The sequence below is a fragment of the Xenopus laevis genome, chromosome 2S (assembly GCF_017654675.1).
Source record: "Xenopus laevis strain J_2021 chromosome 2S, Xenopus_laevis_v10.1, whole genome shotgun sequence".
Taxonomy (NCBI): domain Eukaryota; kingdom Metazoa; phylum Chordata; class Amphibia; order Anura; family Pipidae; genus Xenopus; species Xenopus laevis.
Window position 1 is genome coordinate 60,319,317 of NC_054374.1, and position 21,586 is coordinate 60,340,902.

Here is a 21,586-nt window from a genome sequence, read left to right on the forward strand (position 1 = left end):
GCACCATTAAACCAGTTGCCTATCAATGTACTAACAACATTACTAACACTATAAAAAACTGGGTAGCGTGGTAGCTAATAGAGACAGAGTAATGTTTTTGCATACAGAAACATTTGAATGATTGGGCAGTGATTGATGTATAATCTCTGTACAGCACTGTGGAAATGTATCAGTGCTATATAAAAGACAGGAAATAAATAAAAATAATTGTAAAACTGTACAGTGCTGTGAATCATTATGCACACATGGTCTCCCTGGACTCCACTTTGGGACGATAACCATCTCCCCCACTTCCACGCTTTTCCAAATATTGCCAGATGGACATAGCTGACTATTAAAATCATAGGGTACATCTCCACACTGAATCATTTTCTGATGGACAGCCCTGATTCTGACAGCTCAGCCTGTACTCCCGTTTTTTTATTAAAAAGCTAGGAGGTTTTTGCTAATGATGAATGCAAAACGTATTGCTTATTGCGACAAGAGGTTCACCCACCACAGAAATGCTATTTAGGTTCCAGCAGCTACATCATGCTTTCAATATACAAATTGCCTACTAGGCATTTAAGGCTAGTTAGTTACATAGTTACATAGTTAAATTGGGTTGAAAAATGACAAAGTCCATCAAGTTCAACCCCTCCAAATGAAAACCCAGCATCCATACACACACCCCTCCCTACTTTTAATTAAATTCTATATACCCATACCTATACTAACTATAGAGCTTAGTATCACAATAGCCTTTGATATTATGTCTGTCCAAAAAATCATCCAAGCCATTCTTAAAGGCATTAACTGAATCAGCCATCACAACATCACCCGGCAGTGCATTCCACAACCTCACTGTCCTGACTGTGAAGAACCCACTACGTTCCTTCAAATGAAAGTTCTTTTCTTCTAGTCTGAAGGGGTGGCCTCTAGTACAGTGATCCACCAAAACAACACTTGACACAAGACCTGACTAAACCCCTTTCCTGTCTTTACGTTATATTGACCACCTCATGTTCCTCTCGTCTGAGATTAAATGGCAGAGAGACATTCCCATGCTAGATTATGAGATGTGGTCTGACGCTCTCATACTGGTTCCAGATATATCCATTTCCATGAGGGTTAGATACATACAAATAATATTCCTAAACATAACCCCTTACCGTCTGGCAAAAATCTATGATATAGTGTCAGACCAATATCCCAAGTGCAGAGATGCGATAGGCACTCTGTTTCATGTCTTCTGGTCCTGCCCGGCAATCCAGAGCATGCTGGGGGTGAGGTATCACAGTTACTCAGTGAGAAGCTTGCGCTCTCGAATATTCACTTTCTAGAACTAGAACGCTATTTGCTATGATTAACAGGTGATCTAAAACTCCAGTCTTACTCCAGACTGTGATATTTACTGCTGCTCTGCTATGCCAAGAAGGCCATCCTAATGCATTGGAAATCTGTGCCTCCTTTACAATTTTTGCAAAAATTGGTAAATGATTCCCTCCCATGCCAAAAACTGACCTACCTAGCAAGAGATTGTCAGGAGAAATTCAGTGCCATATGGGGTACCTGGTTGGACCTGTAAAAAGTCTGATTGTGGAATACTTTCAACTTTGAACATTTATAATTGATATCTTACCCTCACTTCTCTCCTTCCTCTTTCTATATGTTTTTTTGTTTGTTTGTTTATAATTTGAAAATTGTACAAAATAAAATCTTTAAAAAATCTTTTTTACAAAAGTTATGCATATTTATATACATATACTAGTTTCTAGAGCAGAAGCGCAAGTTTTACCAGTACAAGACAATGGTACAATATATTTTAATTACTTTAAAACGCTTTCACTTTCTGATGTTGCTGTACCTTTACGGGCAATTGGACTATCTGTATTAAATCTCTTTTCACTCTGGAGCTTTCTCGACTCTTATAGTGCAAATGTTGTGCACCATGCATGCATTAAGTGAATAGAGCAGTACTAGTACATCAAAAAAGACTCATTTCAGGAAGAAAAGCACAAACCACAGCACTCCATGCAGATTTCTAGACAGTCCGCTGATTCGCAACAAGCATCCACAATCCCACAGTCTGTGTCACAGGATTCACTGCAATCAGGACATCCACCCATGGAGCAGCAGCTACAGCAGAACTCAGCAGAATCAGCTGAACAGGAGCCGCATGTTAAGACATCCAGGATCAAGTTACACAGTGATAGAAACTGACAGAAGAGGAGTGCTAGGGTGCATTGTACACAACAATCTAAACAAACAAAGGATAAATAGATTAGAAGGGGTAAAATGGTGAACAACAGAGAAAATAGGAGAAAATAATTGTCACAATTAGGGCTAGTCCACACGAGGAGATTCGGGGAGATTTTGTCGCCTGGCGACTAATCGCCTCGTCTTTTGAGCGACTATCTCCCCGAACTGCCTCAGCGTTTTCCCCCATAGGCTAGAATGAAAAGTCGCCTGCGCGACTGAAATGTTTCTATATCTGACATTTATTTTTGCCATGACTCTTCATCCTCCAACTATATTCTAAGCTAGAGATGCAAAGACAAATAGAAATCTTTCCCATTTGCATAAAATGTTACCATTCAAGCACAGCTCATATTTCCTCCATCCTTCCTTACTTTGCCCAACCAGCTTTCAGATGACATCCCTTTCAGCAGGGTCAGCCTGGGCCCACCAGGGCTGCTGTCTCAGGGCCCCCCACCCCTGCCACAAAGCCCCTTCTGGCCCCCAGCTGTAGGTACGACCCACCTTCAGCCCCTTGTTTGTTTGGCGTGACCGGCCATAGAAGGGAGATCAGGGAAGGAAGGACAATTCAAACAGGGAGTTGGTCTGGGCTGAAGGGGCCATTCGGTTTAGGCACACATAGCTTACAAATCTGTGTAGGTTCTGCAGGGCACAGAACTGTGATATAACCACATTAATATTCATATCTGTATTCTAAAAAAACGTGGTACTGCAATATTTATGAATAAATATTCAATAAATACATAATTGCATTTTGTTGCATTCCAGCATTATTAATAAATTGCAGCAATTGCACCTGGTGCTGCTTGTGTTACAGGCACACAGTGTGGCCGTGGCAACAGTCATTCTGTTAAAGAAAATGAATAGAGACACAGAGCCAAAGTTACAGGTCTGCTGCTTCTCCTCAACTGACAAAACAGCAGTTCTCTGCCTCACAGTGTGGAATTATGGGTAACCCCTATTGGTGGCAGTGTGAATGGATTACCATACTACACAGAACCTGGCTATGGCCTGATGCACAGATACGGTATACATTTATATATATATATATATATATATATATATATATATATATATATATATTCTCGTAAATGTGACCTCATATTTACTGGGGTCACACCTGGAACCCCTTACTGTTGGAGCAAGAATAGCCAGAGAAGATGAGATGAACAGCTTTCATGGTGTCTCCACTCTCCAGTCACCTCATCCAAACATTATGGAACTTTTACAGCCAGTGCTTGAAACTAGAATTTGTATTTTCAATAAATGTTATGCTTTTCTTCTTGATGAATGGTTCATGAAAAGGATGTTTTATAAATTATAGTCCACACAGGGAAAGTTTACATGATTTTCTAGTAGATTTAATGTACGAAGATCCAAATTACAGCAAAAATCCCATATCCAAAGCATTCTGCATACCTTACTGCCTCTGCACCAGCACTATTAACATTTTCCATGTAGTGTTACAAATATCTAAATATTTATTTTCATGGAAGCAACAGTACAGGGATCATGGGAGCCATGTAAATCTTATGGAGGGCCACAGCTATGCTGTACACTTTGTCAAGTACACTACTGCTACACAGTTACTTCATGCTGAGAGTAAGCAAGACATACTTTACAATTTGGCTACAAACTGCACATTATTCCATATACAGTGTGAACTGTGTTGTATCTGTTGAAATTAACACAAATTAAACAAAATAACACATTAAATAAAGCCAATAGGCTGATTTTACTTCTAGTAAGGATTAATTATGTCTTAGTTTGGATCAAGTAGAAGGAACTGTTTTTATTATTACAAAGAAAAGTGAAATTATTTTTAAAAATCTGGATTATTTGGATAAAATGAAATCTATGTGAGATGGCCATTCTGTAATTTGGAGCTTTCTGGATATGTTATTTGCAGATAATGGATAACATACCCATATTTTGGGGAGACTGAACTGGTCTAAAATTGGTTAAAATAAACATAAAACAAAAGGCCTCCAGAAAAAAACATTTTTTCTGTAAGTGGACATGCTCTTTGTTCTACCACATAATTGCTAAATTTTACAAATTTGAATCCACTGGCATCATATCAACCAAGAAGTTTGCCAGACAGAACTGGGACAGAAAAGCAGCTTTCCATATAGGCTTTTACATTGACTGCTGGTGGCCAAAAACTGAAACAGGCCCATTAAAACAGAATTTCAGAATGTGTGAAAAGAGCGGTCAAATACAGTATGATCATAATAAATGCTCCCTTTGGCTTACATTTATTAAATTGCAGTTAAAGATGCAGAGTTTCAAAATTTTCATTGGGAGGTACCAATATTAGCTTGGTAAGGAGTTGGCACATTGTAAGCTGCTGACAGACTGGCACAAAATGGTGTTTTTTATCCATCACTATCACTATAATAATGCATCCACCACTAGGAGATACAAGTATCTATAGGATGTGTATGTGATAGGCCAGGGACTGCTTCATAGTGTAATCAATTAGCATTAGCCTAAAGACAGTTTAAAATCTTTATTTGGACCAGGTACTTAAAGTAACTCATGTTTAAGGTTCCAAAGTCACCATATGTAATAAAAGTTTGCCCAGGTGCAGTAACCTGTAAAGTTAATTTTGAACAGGCGACCAGTAAATACTACCTGCTAATTGCTTGTTATTAGTTACTACACCTGTGCAAATGGTCTTTTATTTCATAACTCCACAGTGTTCAATTATTTTTAACAAAGATCCTGTAAATGGAGATTGGCTTGCAAACCTGGTGTAAGTATTTTAATTTTAAGGGAACATGAATCATTGTAACATCAACTCCCTCCAATAGACTCTGCAGAGATTGCTTTTGAAGGAATGGAATATTTTTTAAAATTAGGAATAATTAGCTTATTTTAATAATCATTACAATGTAGTCTTCACCATACACTTATGCAGAAATCCTGGGGCCAAAATACATTATTAATGGTTACTATGTTGTGCGACACAAAGTTTGCCCCCAAAAATCAATCTTTTAATTTTACCAAACTGAAAGATGTGTAAGATATCATATTCAGGGTTGCCTCCTGTCGGGGCAGCGAAGTCCGGGCAGGGAGACAGACCTTTGAAGTCACAGGGCGAAGCTGATGATTACATCATGGGGCAGGGCTATGATGTGGCAATGGACCAATCACCACTTTAAGGCGAATCCTGCCCAGTTTTCCTAATTTGGACCCGGCAGTAATTCTGAAAAAGGAGCTGTTCAGCTCAACACTGGGTGGCAGCCCTACATACTCTTCACAACACTGGGCTTAAGAGGGAAATATACACCCATATTCAAAATGTGTCTGTTTCCTCCAAGTGCAAAGGTTTCCTGCCACATTCCAAGAACATATAGGCAGGTTAATTGGCTACTGATAAAACTGACCATAGTGTTTGGGGCAACAATTAATGTGAATGCCATACTATCTCTGTAAAGTGATGTAGAATATTTTGGTTCTAAATAAAGTAGTGAAAATGCAATTCCCTTATTGTGTTGTTTAAATCAGATATTTCTTTTTTATTAGTTGTTTACCAAATAGTGTATAAGAAGACCACTTTCGTTCCCACTTGACCCAGTCGGATTTTTCCTTTATGGCAATGGAGTAAGGAAGGGAATCTATTTAATCCAAGTAATTTATCCTTTCCAGTTAAATACCCTGTAAAATGACTTACTCCTTATTTTTCACAGCTCCTCCAAACTTCTAATCATCGTATCCCTTAATGAAGCTGCACCATCATTATTGAGGTACAGGGCCGTTATCAGAGGGGCACAGGGGGTACATTTGTACCTCATTCAAAAAGTGCAGCACTGAAGTCCTGATGAACCGAAGAGCTGAAGTCCTGAAGACCCGAAGCCGCAAATGGAGCTGAAGCCGCGATAAGACCCGAAGCCATGAAAAGACTCCAAGTTGAAGTGTTGAAGCTGCGAAAAGAACCGAAGCCACAAAAAGACCTGAAGTTGAACTCCTGAAGCCGCAAAAAAAACCCGAAGCCATGAAAGGAGCTGAAGCTGAAGCTCCAAAGCCGCCAAAAAGAGCAGAAGCCACGAAAGGAGTCTAAGGTAAGTTCCACTGAACACCAATGTGTTTTTTTATTTAAACCCCTGGCCACCAATGTAATATTTTAATACTATATAGGTCCCTGGCCACTAATGTTTTTTTTAAATATTCTATGGTGCCCCTTACACCAATGTTTTTTTTTTCAATTTATAGGTTGGCCGTTGTGGCCTTTTTACTGTATTGTGCGGGTGGAGTCTGGGGTGGGGCTTGGGGGCTGGGCTTAGGTGGGCAGGGACCAGAAAATGTTGTTGTACTGGGCCCATTGATTTCTGATGGCCCTGTTAAGGTAGTGAACGTCCCTGGCAAAGAACGTCTCTAAAAACCCAAACCCCTCTCCTGAGGGCTTTCTGAGAAAAGTACCCAAAAAGTCATTAATTTAAACTTTTCAACAAGTTTCCTAAAACAATTTTTAAGGACTTCCATTGTATTTCTATTGTTGTCATTGGTACCAATGTGTTACACAACTGCCAGCTAAAATACAGGATTCATTAAGCATGATCCTGTTTGTCCTATATCGTGCTTGATGCATGCTATAGAATAATAAAAAGTCATGTATCAAGCATCACCCATGATATAGGACAAAAGGGTTTGTTATTTCATGCTCCAAGCATGTGCAACATATATGATCTTATTCTGTATTTTAATGTAAAAGTAAAAACATATTGTTGGTCTTTTTCATGGTAACCTTAAAAAAACAAATCTAAAAATAGGTTTTGATACATACACTTATTTGTAAACTGTAGGATTATATTGTATAATGTACTAGTCCTGGTGTCCTAGTAACAAGCAAAGTTAGCAGTATGTCAGCTCCCAATGTATAAAAATAATGAGGGAGGGAGGAATCCTAAATTATTACCCTATGACCAAGTCTTTCTTATGAATAATATATATATTTTCATTTAAAGGAAGCACAATAACTTTCTCGTTGTCCTTTTAAATAGTTAATTCTCAATATACCATAAAGAGTGACAAAGTGATTACACTGTGATTTTTTTGCGTTTGTGGTGAACTTTCAACAATATATCATGTAATGAAGGATCAAGAAGAACTTTCCACATTATGAGATGCATCGCAAAGTAAGTTGTAAGTGATGAGTTATCTAATGGAAAGAGAGTCTGTTATGGAGAGTAGTATTAAATATCACTGATGTGCTAAAATGGAACAATCACAGATTGTGTACTTTATAAACAGAATGTGCATTTATTCAAGCTCTAATGTCTTGAAATGTCTTGTCTGAGAAAGAGACAAACTCTGTCAGGGTGATGGCACACATTGAGATCATTTACAAAGCACCTGGGCAGCAACCTGCAGCTGGTTGAAAAAAAGCTAATCACTGACTTGCTATGGGTTACTGCCCAGGTGCAAATTTTCCCAGTGTTGATACATGAGTCCCAGTGCAATGTGCAATAGCACATAGATGTTGGAGGGCTGATCATGGACTTCTGCCACAAGAACCTACACTTCTTTTGCAGTCATACTTGCTATGTTCAAAATCTCACGAATGTAACAGACATCTACAAATCTCCCCGTCTCTCCATTTTTCATATTTTTAGAGACATTTTCAGGGTTATTGGAGTATGCAGAGAGGGGGGACTGTCTATCTTAGTAGGTAGGGGCTTTTCTTAATTGGGGGGTTGAGTTGTCCTTAAAAGGCTAGTGACACACAAGGAGATCAATTGGCCCTCGATTCATCTCTTGTAGCATGGAAAGCTTTCCCACTGTTAATATTGTGAATTGCCATTGGTAAAACATACAAGTCGCTTCAGCTTTCCATATTTGCCGAAAAGTCGAGGCAGCTTTGGGCGACTCAAGAAAGCCAAATTGACTTGTATTTTTCCTTTTCTTTCTCTATCTTTAAAGCTACCCTGTTCATGTAGTAGTATTTGTAAAAGTGGCACAGTACACAGACTTACTCAGTCCTCCTCAGCAGGTAATTCTCTGCAAATCAAAAGGTTTTTTGTTAATGCAAGCATAGAAGTAGTGGAAAGCACTACCAATGAATTATACATACCCTCTTGTGACCCTGGAGGAAGATATGAAGGCTCTGTATCTTTAATGCTACTCTGCTTCTCCAACTTTGACTGGGACAATGGCTTATTTGGTCTCTTGTCCTTGGGGTTGGGTAAGTGGAAACTTCTTGGGCTTCCATTCTTTACCTGTGAAGCCTGAGTGACAGGTAGATCAATATTCTTGTAACCTGCACAGCAACACAAACAGATGGTAAAAAAATGTATAGTACAATATTCTATGACTGAACAATTATTTTGGAAGCATCACTCTGCACTGACATCATTCTGGAAAAGGAAGTGGGTGAGCAGTTAAATAGTTGCGGAGATTAGCATTGATTGGTTGAGGAATGGTGCAGCACTTACATGTCATTTGAGGAGGCTCTGTGACCACTTTTTCTTGGAGTAACTCACTGACTTCTGGGTTTTGCTTTGCTACATCTATATGCTTTGTTACTTTGATTGGTTCTGAAAACAAAAGTAGCATAAAAAATATATCTAAGGCATAATTATTGTTTGTCGCTTTATTGTGTGCATATATTACATGTCCCTTGTCTGCTTGCCTGTCCTGCAAGAATGGAACAATCTGTGCTATGACTACTTGCGAGATCCTTAATAGGCAGGCAAGGGACACATGGAATTCAATAAAAACACCATTAAAAATGAGCAGCACAGAACAGTAAAGAAGAAGAGTTTTCTTGACTGTTTTTCCTATGTGTTAATAGATCAAATCAGCTAGTGGTGATAGTTTAAAAAAACGTCAGATAACTGAACAAAAGGCCGTCGTAATGTTTTGCCAAAGTGGGTTTGGGATAAGAAATGCTGAAAGGAAAATACAAGAATAAAGCACTAGTACTTGCCCCGTGTACGAAGTAGTATTCTTCTCTATATGTGGAGTGCTTTTCAACAACAACATTTTTCGCTAATTTGATGGGCTTATGTCAGTGATTTTAGGACTAATAGCTATTATTGCTATTAAAGGAAATATATCTAATCACAAAACCAAAGTTGTCACTATTACTTTAATCTACTACAAGCTCGCTGCAATGAAAATGTTTTAAATAAAAACTCCAGGTTATAGTGAACCAGATATGCTGTTTTAAAAGCATTTTTAAGGGAATGAAGGTAGTTAATAGTCTATCTGTGGGGAAACATTTGATTTGGGCAGTGAAAGTGTTTTGTAAAGCAAAGTTGGAAGTTATAGTGAAGCATATTGCAATGCTTACACAATGCTTACACACCTTCATATGACAAGCCATTCTTGCTGTAGAATCAGATACACTAAATAGGTAGTAAATGGTTTCAGAACTCAGATGTAGCTATACCTGATTCAAGGCTTGGACTGCACAGCTCAGATTGCTGACCAAGTACCTCCATTGACACTGAGGAAATACCTTGAGAAAGGAGCAGAAAATGTGGATAATTAGACACAGATACATATTCTAAGAGTGGATCTGAGTTGAAAAAAATATTACACCATGAAATTGTACTGTAATAATGTTTTTTTTTCATTCCTCTACTGTTCATCTTCCATTTTGAGTTTAAAACCTCTGCCTCGTTGCTAGTGTAAGTAACCCACAGAAACCAGATGACATTTCAAGCCTAATAGCTGCGGAAATAAATGTAAATATAAAAAAACATAAAAAAACAATGTAATCATAATGAAGACCAGTTGAATTTTGTTTCAAATATGCTGCCCACATCATAATTAAACTACATTTTAAGTTGAACTGCCAATTTAATTGATACTCCCTTGTGTTTACTTCTACTGTAATTGCACCATTACATCATATTTTAGAATAGGTAGGCACTGCTTGGTAGGGTGAACCACTAAAACTCTCTTAATGTATCACCCAATACGATCAATTTACTATCCACCTAACAAGATCGATTTACTATATCTATTTGTTCTGTAATCATTAGTATAATATTTAGTGCTAGTTGAAGAATCAGAATGGGGGTGCTTGTGTATAGTAAACAAAATATACAATGCTGAATGCAATAATGATACATGTCACATTAATATTTATTTTGCATCCCTTGCTAGACTATCCCTTCAAGAATGCATCCCTGTATATAGCAATTAATAAGCTATGTGTGTCACGGATTTTTTAGCAGTTACAACTTTTCCAGGTGTCTTACAGTTTATAGGGAATTATACCTTTAGGGAATCCTCTATACACCCATGATTCTGGTGATTTTAAACTTTTGTTTGGGAGGGTATGGCTCTCTTTTCCTCCTGCATTAATTATTGCTGTTTTTTGTATGTAAATCTGTATGTTCAATGTATACAGAAATGTATTGGACAGTGTTGCGTAATACACTGACACTTTATAATTATATGTTAATAATAATATTAATGGTACTAGATCTCTCCACAATAATAGTGCTATAACTGAAAAATGACAGACAAAGCTCAGGCACAAAGCTTAGCATATTAAACAGTTTAAATGTATTATTAGCTACACCAACCAATTGCTTTCACTCACCTTTTTATTACTCCAGCCTCTGTCCTACTGCCAGTTTCATTCCTTCTCACAAAGTCTCTTGCTTTCCTGTGACTTGCCAATCTTCACTCTGAGCTGCTTTAGCATAAATTATTCTTCACTCAAATCTGTCATCCCGTTTTCCCTCTCTGCTTCTTCTATATGCCAATATTTTCATTTCTATCTGTGCGTTTCTGTCTGCCAAACCTTCCTGTGCCTTTATTGACTGTCTGACTCTCTCAGTCCCTCCCTTTCGCATGCAGCCCTTGATTATAATTAGCTAATTTCTTGCAGACTGTTTGCTCTCCCGGCACATACCTTACTTACCAACTTTCTTGTAACCTAAACATCACATTTCTTGCATCCAAACACATTTTCTTTCTCCGTATGCAAATAAAACAAAGTTGGCTGTAGAATTCACAGGTCCTATCTCTCCCTCCCCAGGAGTATTTGGTGTTTTTCTCTGAATTTCCTCTCTGGGAACTATGTGGGTGTTTGTGTGCTCTAAATGAGAAGTTTCCAAATACAAGCACCATAAACATGTTTGTCCCTGCTTGTGGCACTTTTTTAACCCTCAAGTACAGATTTATACATTGTATTTTCCTCTTTAACCACATCCACTTTAAAAAAAAAACCAACAACAAAAACATTATTTTGGAAAGTACAGCGCCATTCCTTCTCCCCCACTCTCTTCCTGCTCAGCCCCTCCCCCTTCTATATATATATATAAAAAGTTCTTTCTCTCAGCCTTCCTTTCCACATAAACCCTGCTTCTTTCTCTCGCTCTCCCATGTTCCCATATTGCTTCAGAAATCTTTTGCGCAACATTCCAATGAATATTTTTGGTAATTACTCTATAACTCTATAAGATAAAACTTATAGCAAGCATCAGCAAAATCCAAAAACCACTGTATACTGCTAATATTCCTAAATCTCTCAGCTGCTTTTGACACAGTTGATGACCTCTCCTCTTCCAGGTCCTTTATTCTCTTGAGCTTCCATACCTTGTCCTTTCTTCTTCTTATCTTTAAAAATCACTCTTTCAGTGCGTAAGGAGGTGAAAAATAGTTTTTATTTTCTTATAATGTAAATAGATGGCAATGTCTGTGTGATGGTTCAGCCAGCAGGCTAGATAGTGATAGAAGGTGGTATGAGTTCACTCAAGGAGTGAAAGATAGTTGGGTTAGAGAAAAAGGACAGTCTGTTGTGCCAACGAGGAGTGATTAGAATGGGGTAGAGCCCCCCCATGAACTTAAGTGTGTAGTACCACAAGTTTTGGCAAACCCCTTGTATGCACTACACAAAAGATTAGCTAGCAGTTACATTTTTCTAGAACAAAAAGTTGAACTGAATGTGTTTTTTAACCACAGCTACTGTGTTACAAACACACCAATAATTTTACTGAAAAGAAGGGGTGTATCTTGCAACTGCTGGGGACCCAGTGCAACTTTGACTGATAAGCAGCTGCAATATATGTTTATTATAGTTCCCAAAGATAAGGAAATCCAATGATCTTGCTGTGCAGCCCAATAAGTAGTCATTCCACTGAAAAGTTAATAGATCCAAATATAAAATGTTGATGTTACTCTTACTCTTATTAGTGTATTTCATAGCTTAGTATAGCAGAAGCATTGGTTACACTGGATACTCATAGTAGATTATGCCAATGATGCCTTTGCTGAGTTCGGTATTCAAGTACAAGTTGGAGCACATGACTGCTCTTACTAGCTAAACTAGCTAAATGTATTGTTACAGTTGACTATGAAGATTTTCATTCATCCAGGTCATGATATATCTAGGATAGGTAAATTTAAAACAACTGGACTTGCTGAGTAATCAATGAAGACGTTTCACTACTCATCCGAGCAGCTTCTTCAGTTCAACTGACTGGTGTGGGAAGTTCTCGGCATATAAACTCTTCCACTAATCCAATCACAATGGCACATTGTAACTCTTCAAAGAGGTGACATCTGAAGAAATTCACAGAGGTGTTGATTCTGCGTAGTTACTGTGATAGGATTATCCAATGTGTCATTGGATAATCAATGTGCATGAATAGATGTGTGAAGTGTTCTGAAACTGCCAGGGGTACAGATGTTAGAACAGCATTGTATGTAGCAGACAGGTGGTGTCGAAGGACCCCGCCTCTGTTCAGGGATGATTTCTCCACCTTGACATGAATCGCCTCTTTCACGCCTCGTTTTATACCAGCTTCTTTATCCAGCTTCTTTATCCAATATCCAATATCCAATATTTAACCAGCTTCTTTATCCAATATTTGGACCTTGCTATCTTCAAAGGAGTGTCCCTTGTCTTTAAGGTGTAGAAAGACAGCTGAGTCTTGCCCTCTAGAGTTCGCCCTCCTATGTTAAACCATTCGCTTAGTGAGCAGTTCTTTTGTCTCCCCAATGTATAGATCTGTGCACTCCTCACTACACTGGACTCCGTATACCACATTGCTTTGTTTTTCTTTTGGTGTTGGATCCTTTGGGTGTACCAGTTTTGGTCTCAGTGTGTTGCTAGGTTTGAAAAACACAGGGACGTGGTGTTTGTTAAACACTCCAGCTACATATGGGATGATTATGTTTCGCCTACTATGTGTCTCTGGGCGGTTATTTCTATTGGTGTTCCTGTTGGGCTTTGTTGCCGCTGTTTTGACAAAGGCCCAGTCTGGGTAGCTACACGTTTTCCTCTCAGATGTTTTTGCTCTTTGTCTTTTACTCTGTATCAGTTGCCACACATTCCGCCCTGTGGCGCAGAGTTCTAATGACACCCAGTTTGTGTTCCAGCGGATGGTGGAAATCAAACAACAGATATTGATACGTTCGAGTGGGTTTCCTGTATACTTCCATTTTCAAGTTACCCCTCTCTTCGATGCATATCGAACAGTCCAAAAAGGGCAAGTTTGTTCTCGTGGACATCTTCCCTTGTGAACTTGATATTATTGTCCACTGAGTTAATGTGTTCTGTAAAGGCCGCCACTTCATTGGATCTGATTTTAACCCAAGTGTCATCCACATACCTGAACCAGTGACTTGGTGTAGTTCCCTGGAAAGTAAGTAAGGCCCTCCTTTCCACTTCCTCCAAGTACAGGTTTGCTACAATAGGAGAGACTGGAGGACCCATTGCACAGCCATGTTTCTGTCTATAAAAAAGGTTCTTGTACATGAAGTATGTGGTGTTAAGGCACAAATCTAGCAACAAACATACTTGGTTGGGACTGAGATTCGTTCTGCTGCTGAGGGTGTTATCTTGTTGCAGTCGATTTCTTACAGTCTCAATTGCCTCTGTAGTAGGTATACATGTGACCAAAGAAGTGACATCATATGATACCATTGTTTCTTCTGCCTCTAGTGTAACGCCATGAATCTTGGTTACAAACTCTTTGGCATTCTGGATATGATGCACTGTATTGCCTACCAAAGGGGCTAAGATGTTAGCCAAGAATTTCGCAATGCTGTATGTCACTGAATTTATGCTGCTGACAATGGGTCTTAGTGGGGCTCCTTTTTTGTGTATCTTGGGGAGTCCGTATAAACATGGTGTGGCTTCTCTGGGGTACAGGCGGTGGTATAAAACTCGATCAATGGCTTTCTCCTTTTCAAGTTGTTGTAGGCAACCTATTACCTTTTTCTTGTAACTGCTGGTTGGGTCTTTCCTTAAGGGTTCATATGTATTGCTATCACTAGTAGAGAGGTTATCTTGCAGTCGTAGTCAGTTATGTTGAGCACAACTGTGCATCTCCCTTTATCTGCTGGCAGGATAGTGATGTTCGGGTCCTTACTCAGAGAACTAAGCCCTAGCCTCTCTTGTGTAGTAAGGTTAGAGGGAGGTGTTCTGGCACTTGACAAAGCAGCTGACACTTTTAGTTGGAGTTGTTTCGCTTCTTCCTTTTTCAAGTGATTATTTTTGATAGGAGATTCTGTGGCTGTGATGAGTTCAACTACTGGTATGTGTTGTGGTGTCACTGCATAGTTTAACCCCTTGGCTAGCACGTCCTTTTCCAGCTGAGTTAGTACCCTATCTGATAGGTTCCTAACCCACGTGTCTTTGGTGTTCTTTGGTGTCTCATCTTTCTGCCTCCAGGTTAGTTCTTCAGTCCTTTTCCAACTGCTGCTTTGTGACAGTAACGTGGTGAATTTGCTTATTTGTCGCTCCTTAATCTTAATGTGTTTTGCAATCTGTGCACGTTCAACAAACACAACCACCCTTTTCAGGGTTCCATCAGGCAGTTATTTTGCCAGACTCAGTTTCAGATGTTCAACTTTCTGCTTAAGGGCATCAATGGTAAAGTTGATCTGTCTGACCCGTTCATTTAGTAGATGTTTTTGGGCTTTTTGTAAACTCTTGTTGGCTCTGTGACTTTTTACGGTGGAACCCAGACTTAGGCTACAAGGGGTGAGTCCCTGATGTCGGCATCTGAGATTAAAGCGTAGATGGTTTTGATAGTCCGCCACTTTTCTTGCTGTTCTTTCATATTCCCGAACCGTTATTATTATTTCATATTCCTGAACCGTTATTTTCTGGCTTGTGATCCTGAACTTGTAAACTTTTCCTGCTTGACTCGGCTTGCCCACGGATACTTCTGATCTTCTACTCGATTACCGACCTCGGCCTGTGCCCGACTACGTTTGACTTCTGCCTGCCTACCGACCCCTGCCTGACATCGACTATGCTTATTATCAGGGGCGATCCGCCAATGAGGCGAGCTGAGGCGCTCGCCTCAGGCGGCATCGCCAGCTAGGTTTCCAGGGGCGGCAAAAAGCCGCTCCTGGTGCCTTTAAGAGCCGAATTTCCGGTTTTTGAACCGGAAATTCGGCTTTACTAGGGGGAGAGAGCGCAATTGCGCTCTCCGCACTAGCGTTGCTGCCTCCCCCCCGGAAATCGAATCGGGCTGGGGGGGCGGCATTACTGGAGCCGCCTCAGGCGGCAATGCATACCGAAACGGCGCTGCTTATTATTTCTCTTCAAATCCTTTTCTACACTTCAGTACTTATCACTGCTTGGACTCTTCGCTTAATAGACTCTGCCATTCCTGACAGAATAACCAAGCCAGAAAAGAGTCTACAGAAGAGTTACCTACGTTGTTCAATTTGTCTCAGCAAATTTCTTCACTCACTCAAGCAGTGAGGGATCTTCGAGGAGATTACCAGACTGTGCAGGGTCAGCTCCAAGACATATGGATGTCTGCAGTACCTCCATCTCCCTCTACTTCTGGCCAGCTGGCTTCAACTTCTGGAGGGGCAGCAGCAACCTCCTCACATGGAGAACCCAAAGTTGCCATGCCAGTTAAGTTTTCGGGAGAACCTTTATCAATAGTTGTCAGCTCCTATTCACCTTGAAACCCAAGTCACATGCTACTGACCAGATTCGAGTGGGGGTCATGATTTCCTTATTACAAGGCCAACCACAAGCATGGGCCCATCGCCTGTTGGAACAAAACAGCCCTTTATTAGCCACAACAGACACTTTCATTCAAGCATTGGCTTGAGGATCCTCATAAGGTGGAAACAGCGGAAGCTGCAATACTCAGTCATCGTCAGCTACGCCGTCCAGTGGAGTAATATGTGGCTGATTTTCGTTGTTGGGCCCCGGATACTCTGTGGAATGACAGGGCTCTCAGACACCAGTTTCGTATGGGGCTATCTGATCTTCTCAGAGATGAACTGGCTAGAGTGGGGATTCTAAGATCTCTTGAGGAGCTAATTCTACTCTCTGTACAGATTGACAGAAGATTGAGGGAAAGACATCAAGAGAGAGAGAGGTGCTAGCCTTTCAGTCTGGAACAATTCTTTTCAATTCTAATTATTGTCATCAAAATTGTTTTCCTCCTCCAAAAGTTCTGGGTCTTACCATCTCTAATGATGAGTTACTTCAGTTTGTTCCGCAGGTGTACAACGATTTTGCAGATGCTTTCAATAATAAAGCTGCAGATTCTTATCCTCCTCATAGAAGTTACGACTGTCCTATTGACTTACTTCCTGGTGCAGCCATTCCTTTTGGGAGAATTTACCCTTTATCTGAGCCAGAATTGGCTACATTAAAGGACTATATTGATGAAAATCTTGAAAAGGGGTTTATTCGCCATTCAACTTCTCCAGCTGGGGCAGGTATTTTTTTTGTCGAAAAGAAAGATCACTCTTTAAGGCCTTGCATTGTTTCCCGGGAACAATCAGTCAAGAATCATTATCCATTACCCCTCATTTCTGACTTATTTCAAAGACTTCGTCATGCCAAGGTTTTTTCGAAATTAGATCTAAGAGGGGCCTATAACTTGGTTCGGATTCGAGAGGGGGACGAATGGAAGACTGCGTTTCGCTCCCGGTATGGACACTTTGAATATACTGTAATGCCTTTTGGCCTCTGCAATGCCCCTGCTACTTTTCAGTACTTCATAAACAATATTTTTCATGATTTGCTGGATCAATTTGTTATTGTGTATCTTGACAACATTTTAGTCCTTTCCAATTCCTTAGAAGACCATCGAATACATGTGAGAGAGGTGTTATAGCAGCTCAGAAAACATCAGTTGTATGCCAAGGCTTCTGAATGTGACTTTGAAAAGCCTTGCATTGAATTCCTGGGATTCCTGGTATCTGATCAAGGATTCAAGATGGATCTTAAGAAGGTGGAAGCGATTATTAACTGGCCTCCTCCAGTAGATCATAAAGGAGTCCAACGTTTTGAGGGTTTCACTAATTTTTACAGAAGGTTCATCAAATTTTTTTCTGCCATTATCAAACCTCTTACTCACAAGTAATAAAGTTAATTTTTTTTGGTCTTCAGTTGCACAACAAGCTTTTGAACATTTAAAGAAACTGTTTACATCCGCTCTTATTCTTGTGCATTCGGATGTTACTAAACCTTTTATTCTTGAGGTTGATGCCTCAGAAGTGGCCATTGGAGCAATTCATTCGCAACGAGCTGAACCTAAAGATGTGCTGCATCCAGTAGCCTTCTTTTCTAATTATAAATATAAACCAGGTTCCAAGAATACAAAAGCAGACGTCCTCTCCAGAGTATTTCCGGTGGAAAAAGTTGCCATGGTCACTGATACTATTCTTCAGTCTGGGCACTTCCTGCTTCTTCAATCTTCCTCTACTGAAAATTTAAAAAGAATTCCTCAGTCTATAACAGACTATCCTGGTTTTGAGAATTTTTTACTACAAGATAATCTTTTGTTGTGGAATGACAGATTGGTTGTACCACCAAATCTTCAATTGGAATTAATACATGATCATGTTTTGGCGGGGCATGCTGGAATTCGAAAGACTTTAGAATTGGCGAGACTTTTCTTTTGGTGGCCATCTTTGATAAAGGAGTGTGTCTCTTATGTCTGTTCCTGCGAGTCCTGTGCAAGATCCAAGTCATCCTGCAACAAACCTGTAGGGTTGCTTCGTCCTTTGCCTCTGCCTGAGAGACCATGGAGATCCATTTCTATGGATTTGATTGTGGAGCTTCCTCCTTCCAGCAACTGTAATACTATCTTTGTTGTGATGGATCGCCTTACTAAATTGGTGGATTTTGTTCCACTTCTTCGGCTACCATCTGCAGCAGTTACTGCAGACGTGTTTATTAAAGAAATTGTTAGGTTGCACGGATTACCCAAAGAAATTATTTCTGATGGGGGTACTCAGTTCACCTCAAGATTTTGGACTGCCTTATGCAAAGCCCTTGGTATTTCTTTGTCCTGATCTTCTGCATATCATCCACAGACTAATGGGCAAACTGAAAGGACGAATCAAACCCTTGAGCAATATATTCGTATCTTTTTTACATATCTTCAAGACAATTGGGTGTCTCTTCTTCCTTGTGCAGAGTTTTGCTATAATAACTCAATACATTCATCCACCGGTCAAACTCCTTTTTTCTCTAATCTTGGATTTCATCCTATTATGTTTCCTGATATTTTTCCTGAGGTGACCCTTCCTTCTTTGCAAGATCACCTTGGATTCCTGAAAGAGAACACCAAGCATCTGAAGGAACACATTGTTAAGGCTCAACAGAATTTTAACATTTTTTCAGATCGTAGACAGGGGAAGGATCCTGAATTTAAAATAGGAGACAAGGTCTGGCTGTCTACTACACATTTACGTCTTTCTAATCCCTCTAAAAACCTTGCTCCCAGGTTTTTGGGACCATTTGTCGTCAAGAGAGTTATTAATCCGGTCTCTTTTGAATTGAACTTACCTGATTCCCTAAAGGTATATCCTGTGTTTCATGCTGCTTTACTCAAGAAGTTTGTCCCAAATACTTTTCCTGGACGTATTCTTCTTCCTCCTCCGGCTATCTTTTGTCAAGATGAGTTAGAATTTGAAGTTGAAAAGATTCTGGATTCCAGATTTCGGGGCAGGAGATTACAGTACTTGGTCAAATGGAAAGGGTTTCCTAACAAAGAAAATTATTGGGAATCAGTAGAAAACGTTCATGCACCGAGGTTAACTGCAGCTTTTCATAAGAATCATCCAGATAAGCCTGTTGAAGACATCCTGAGGCCGTCCCTCAGGGGGGCAATGTAAGGCACCACTGGACGCAGCTAAGTCTTTGCCTGTGCGCAGGCGCAAGGGTTGTGCAGGTTTCTGCTCATTCTCTGCGTTTATTCGGACGCCCTCGCACCGCGTGAGACACGGACACATTATGTTTGATGCTCAGCGTCATTACGCTGCGCCCTGATGTTTGGTGCCAAAATCGTCCCTTTAAATAGACGTTCAAAGAAGTAAACATCGCTTGGTTTTTCCTGGCTTGTGATCCTGAACTTGTGAAGTTTTCCTGCTTGACTCGGCTTGCGCAAGGATACTTCTGATCGTCTACTTGATTACCGACCTCGGCCTGTCCCCGACTACGTTTGACTTCAGCCTGCCTACCGACATCTGCCTGCCACCAATTACGCCTAACTTCTGCCTGCCTACCGACCCCTGCCTGACATAGACTACGCTTATTATTTCTCTTCAAATCCTTGTCTACACTTCAGTAATTATCACTGCTTGGACTTTTCGCTTAATAGACTTAATAGACTGACTTAATAAACTGACATAGTGTCCCAGTGCCACTGGCAGCCATGCAGGCCCAAGTCATCACACTGCCTTAGCCATGTTTTATAGATGATGTGGTATGTGTTGGATCATGAGCTGTTCCACGCCCCCTCCATACTATTTCTTGCCATCATTCTGGTAGAGGTTGATCTTGGTTTCATCTGTCCAAAGAATGTTTTTCTAGAACTGTGCTGGCTTTTTTAGATGTTTTTTTTTTTTAGCAAAGTCCAATCTAGCCTTTCTATTCTTGATGCTTATGAGTGTCTTGCACCTTGCAGTGCACCTTCTGTATTTACTTTCATGTAGTCTTCTCTTTATGGTATACTTGGATATCGATACGCCTACCTCCTGGAGAGTGTTGTTCAGTTGTTTGGCTGTTGTGAAGCGGTTTCTCTTCACCATGGAAATGATTCTGCGATCATCCACCACTGTTGTCTTCCGTGGACGTCCAGGTCCTTTTGCGTTGCTTAGTTCACCAGTGCTTTCTTTCATTCTCAGGATGTACCAAACATGTATAAACTCAAAAAAGTTTATGTACTGTATTTAGGCACTATATATTTTCAGCTACTTATATTGTTCATAAAGTTATCAATGTTGCATACAGGGGCTAAACTAAAAAGTTTGAAATCCTCTGCGTTATAAGGTGATGAGGGCCAAAAATAGAATTTGCTAACATTTTCCATTGAAAAATTCTAATTATTGGTGTGTGTATACTTTACACCCCTAATGCCTACCCTGTGTATAGTAATACAGATTAACCTTATTTTATTAATGCATGCCTATTTTTGCAGGCCTATGCCACGTGAGATGCTAGCAATATCCGGGGGCTATGGATATCTATAGCTGTTCATTTGGATTGAGGTATGGGGTTTATGCAGTTAAATTCTTTTATCTCAGCTAACCTGGCTTTGCGATGGGGGAATTATTGTGCTGAAACAAGAAAGGGCCTTCCCCAAACTGTTCCACAAAGTAGGGAGCACATAATGCGTGTCCCAATGCTATTATTTATCTTTGTTTTGATTGCTGTAAAGTATTGCTAGTATAGATAGTAAACACTGGAGCCGTTAGCTATAAATATATCACACCGCCATCAACAATTAAATAAGGCGATGTGCCAAAGGCTCAGCTCTTAGTTTAAACTTTTTTCTGCTTCTTGAGGCAGCCGGGGGAGGTGGGCGAGTGGAAAAGAAGGGAGGTTTGATGGTTTGAGCTTGGCTGGATGCAAATGGGAAGCATCAATTCGGAAGGTGCAAACCTAATTTATTTACATATTGAACAAGCACTGGTTACATTTGCATATAAGCAGTCTGCAAGTGCCATGGGATTAGTAATATAGATTAGGCCACAGTTTACTTAGGTGCCTCTTAGAGGACAAAGTAGTAGTAACACAATTCCTTTGGCACATCGGTCAGATCAGCCTTATTTATAGCTATCGGCTCCAGTGTACTATCTAAACTAAGATCACACTTCTGCCATCACCGCTGCATATACCCTGGGTACAAAACTTTGTGTTCAAGAGGGTTGTTTGATCGGATGTTAGGATCTGGGTGGGATTAATTTACTTATTTATTGCTACCAAGCAAGATCCCTTATTTGTAAGACCAGATCAGTCCATCACTAATTGTGATAATTATTTTTAACCCATTAACTAGGTGGTCTATTTTTTAATTGATGAATTAAATGTTATGTTTTAGTTGCTTTACAGCATATGACTGCTGCTGAACATGAATTCTCTAGGGAGCTATTGAGATGAATTATA

General features: G+C 39.9%; 1 protein-coding gene across 2 annotated transcripts; it reads right to left on the reverse strand.

Annotated features, from left to right (window-relative positions):
* Positions 1-851: 851 nt before the first annotated feature.
* On the reverse strand, positions 852-11,452 carry LOC108709461 (myoD family inhibitor). 2 transcript variants are annotated; one of them, XM_041583855.1, is made up of 5 exons: positions 11,123-11,452; positions 9,635-9,703; positions 8,676-8,777; positions 8,315-8,500; positions 852-2,239 (listed from the first exon to the last, which is right to left on the reverse strand). In XM_041583855.1, exons 2-5 carry the CDS (start codon positions 9,684-9,686, stop codon positions 1,983-1,985), a joined length of 597 nt encoding a protein of 198 aa, XP_041439789.1. In that variant the 5' UTR covers positions 9,687-9,703; positions 11,123-11,452; the 3' UTR covers positions 852-1,982. The 2 variants fall into 2 exon arrangements, with proteins under 2 accessions (XP_041439789.1, XP_018104814.2); XM_018249325.2 differs by having other exon boundaries at positions 10,799-11,450.
* Between the last annotated feature and the right edge of the window lie 10,134 nt (positions 11,453-21,586).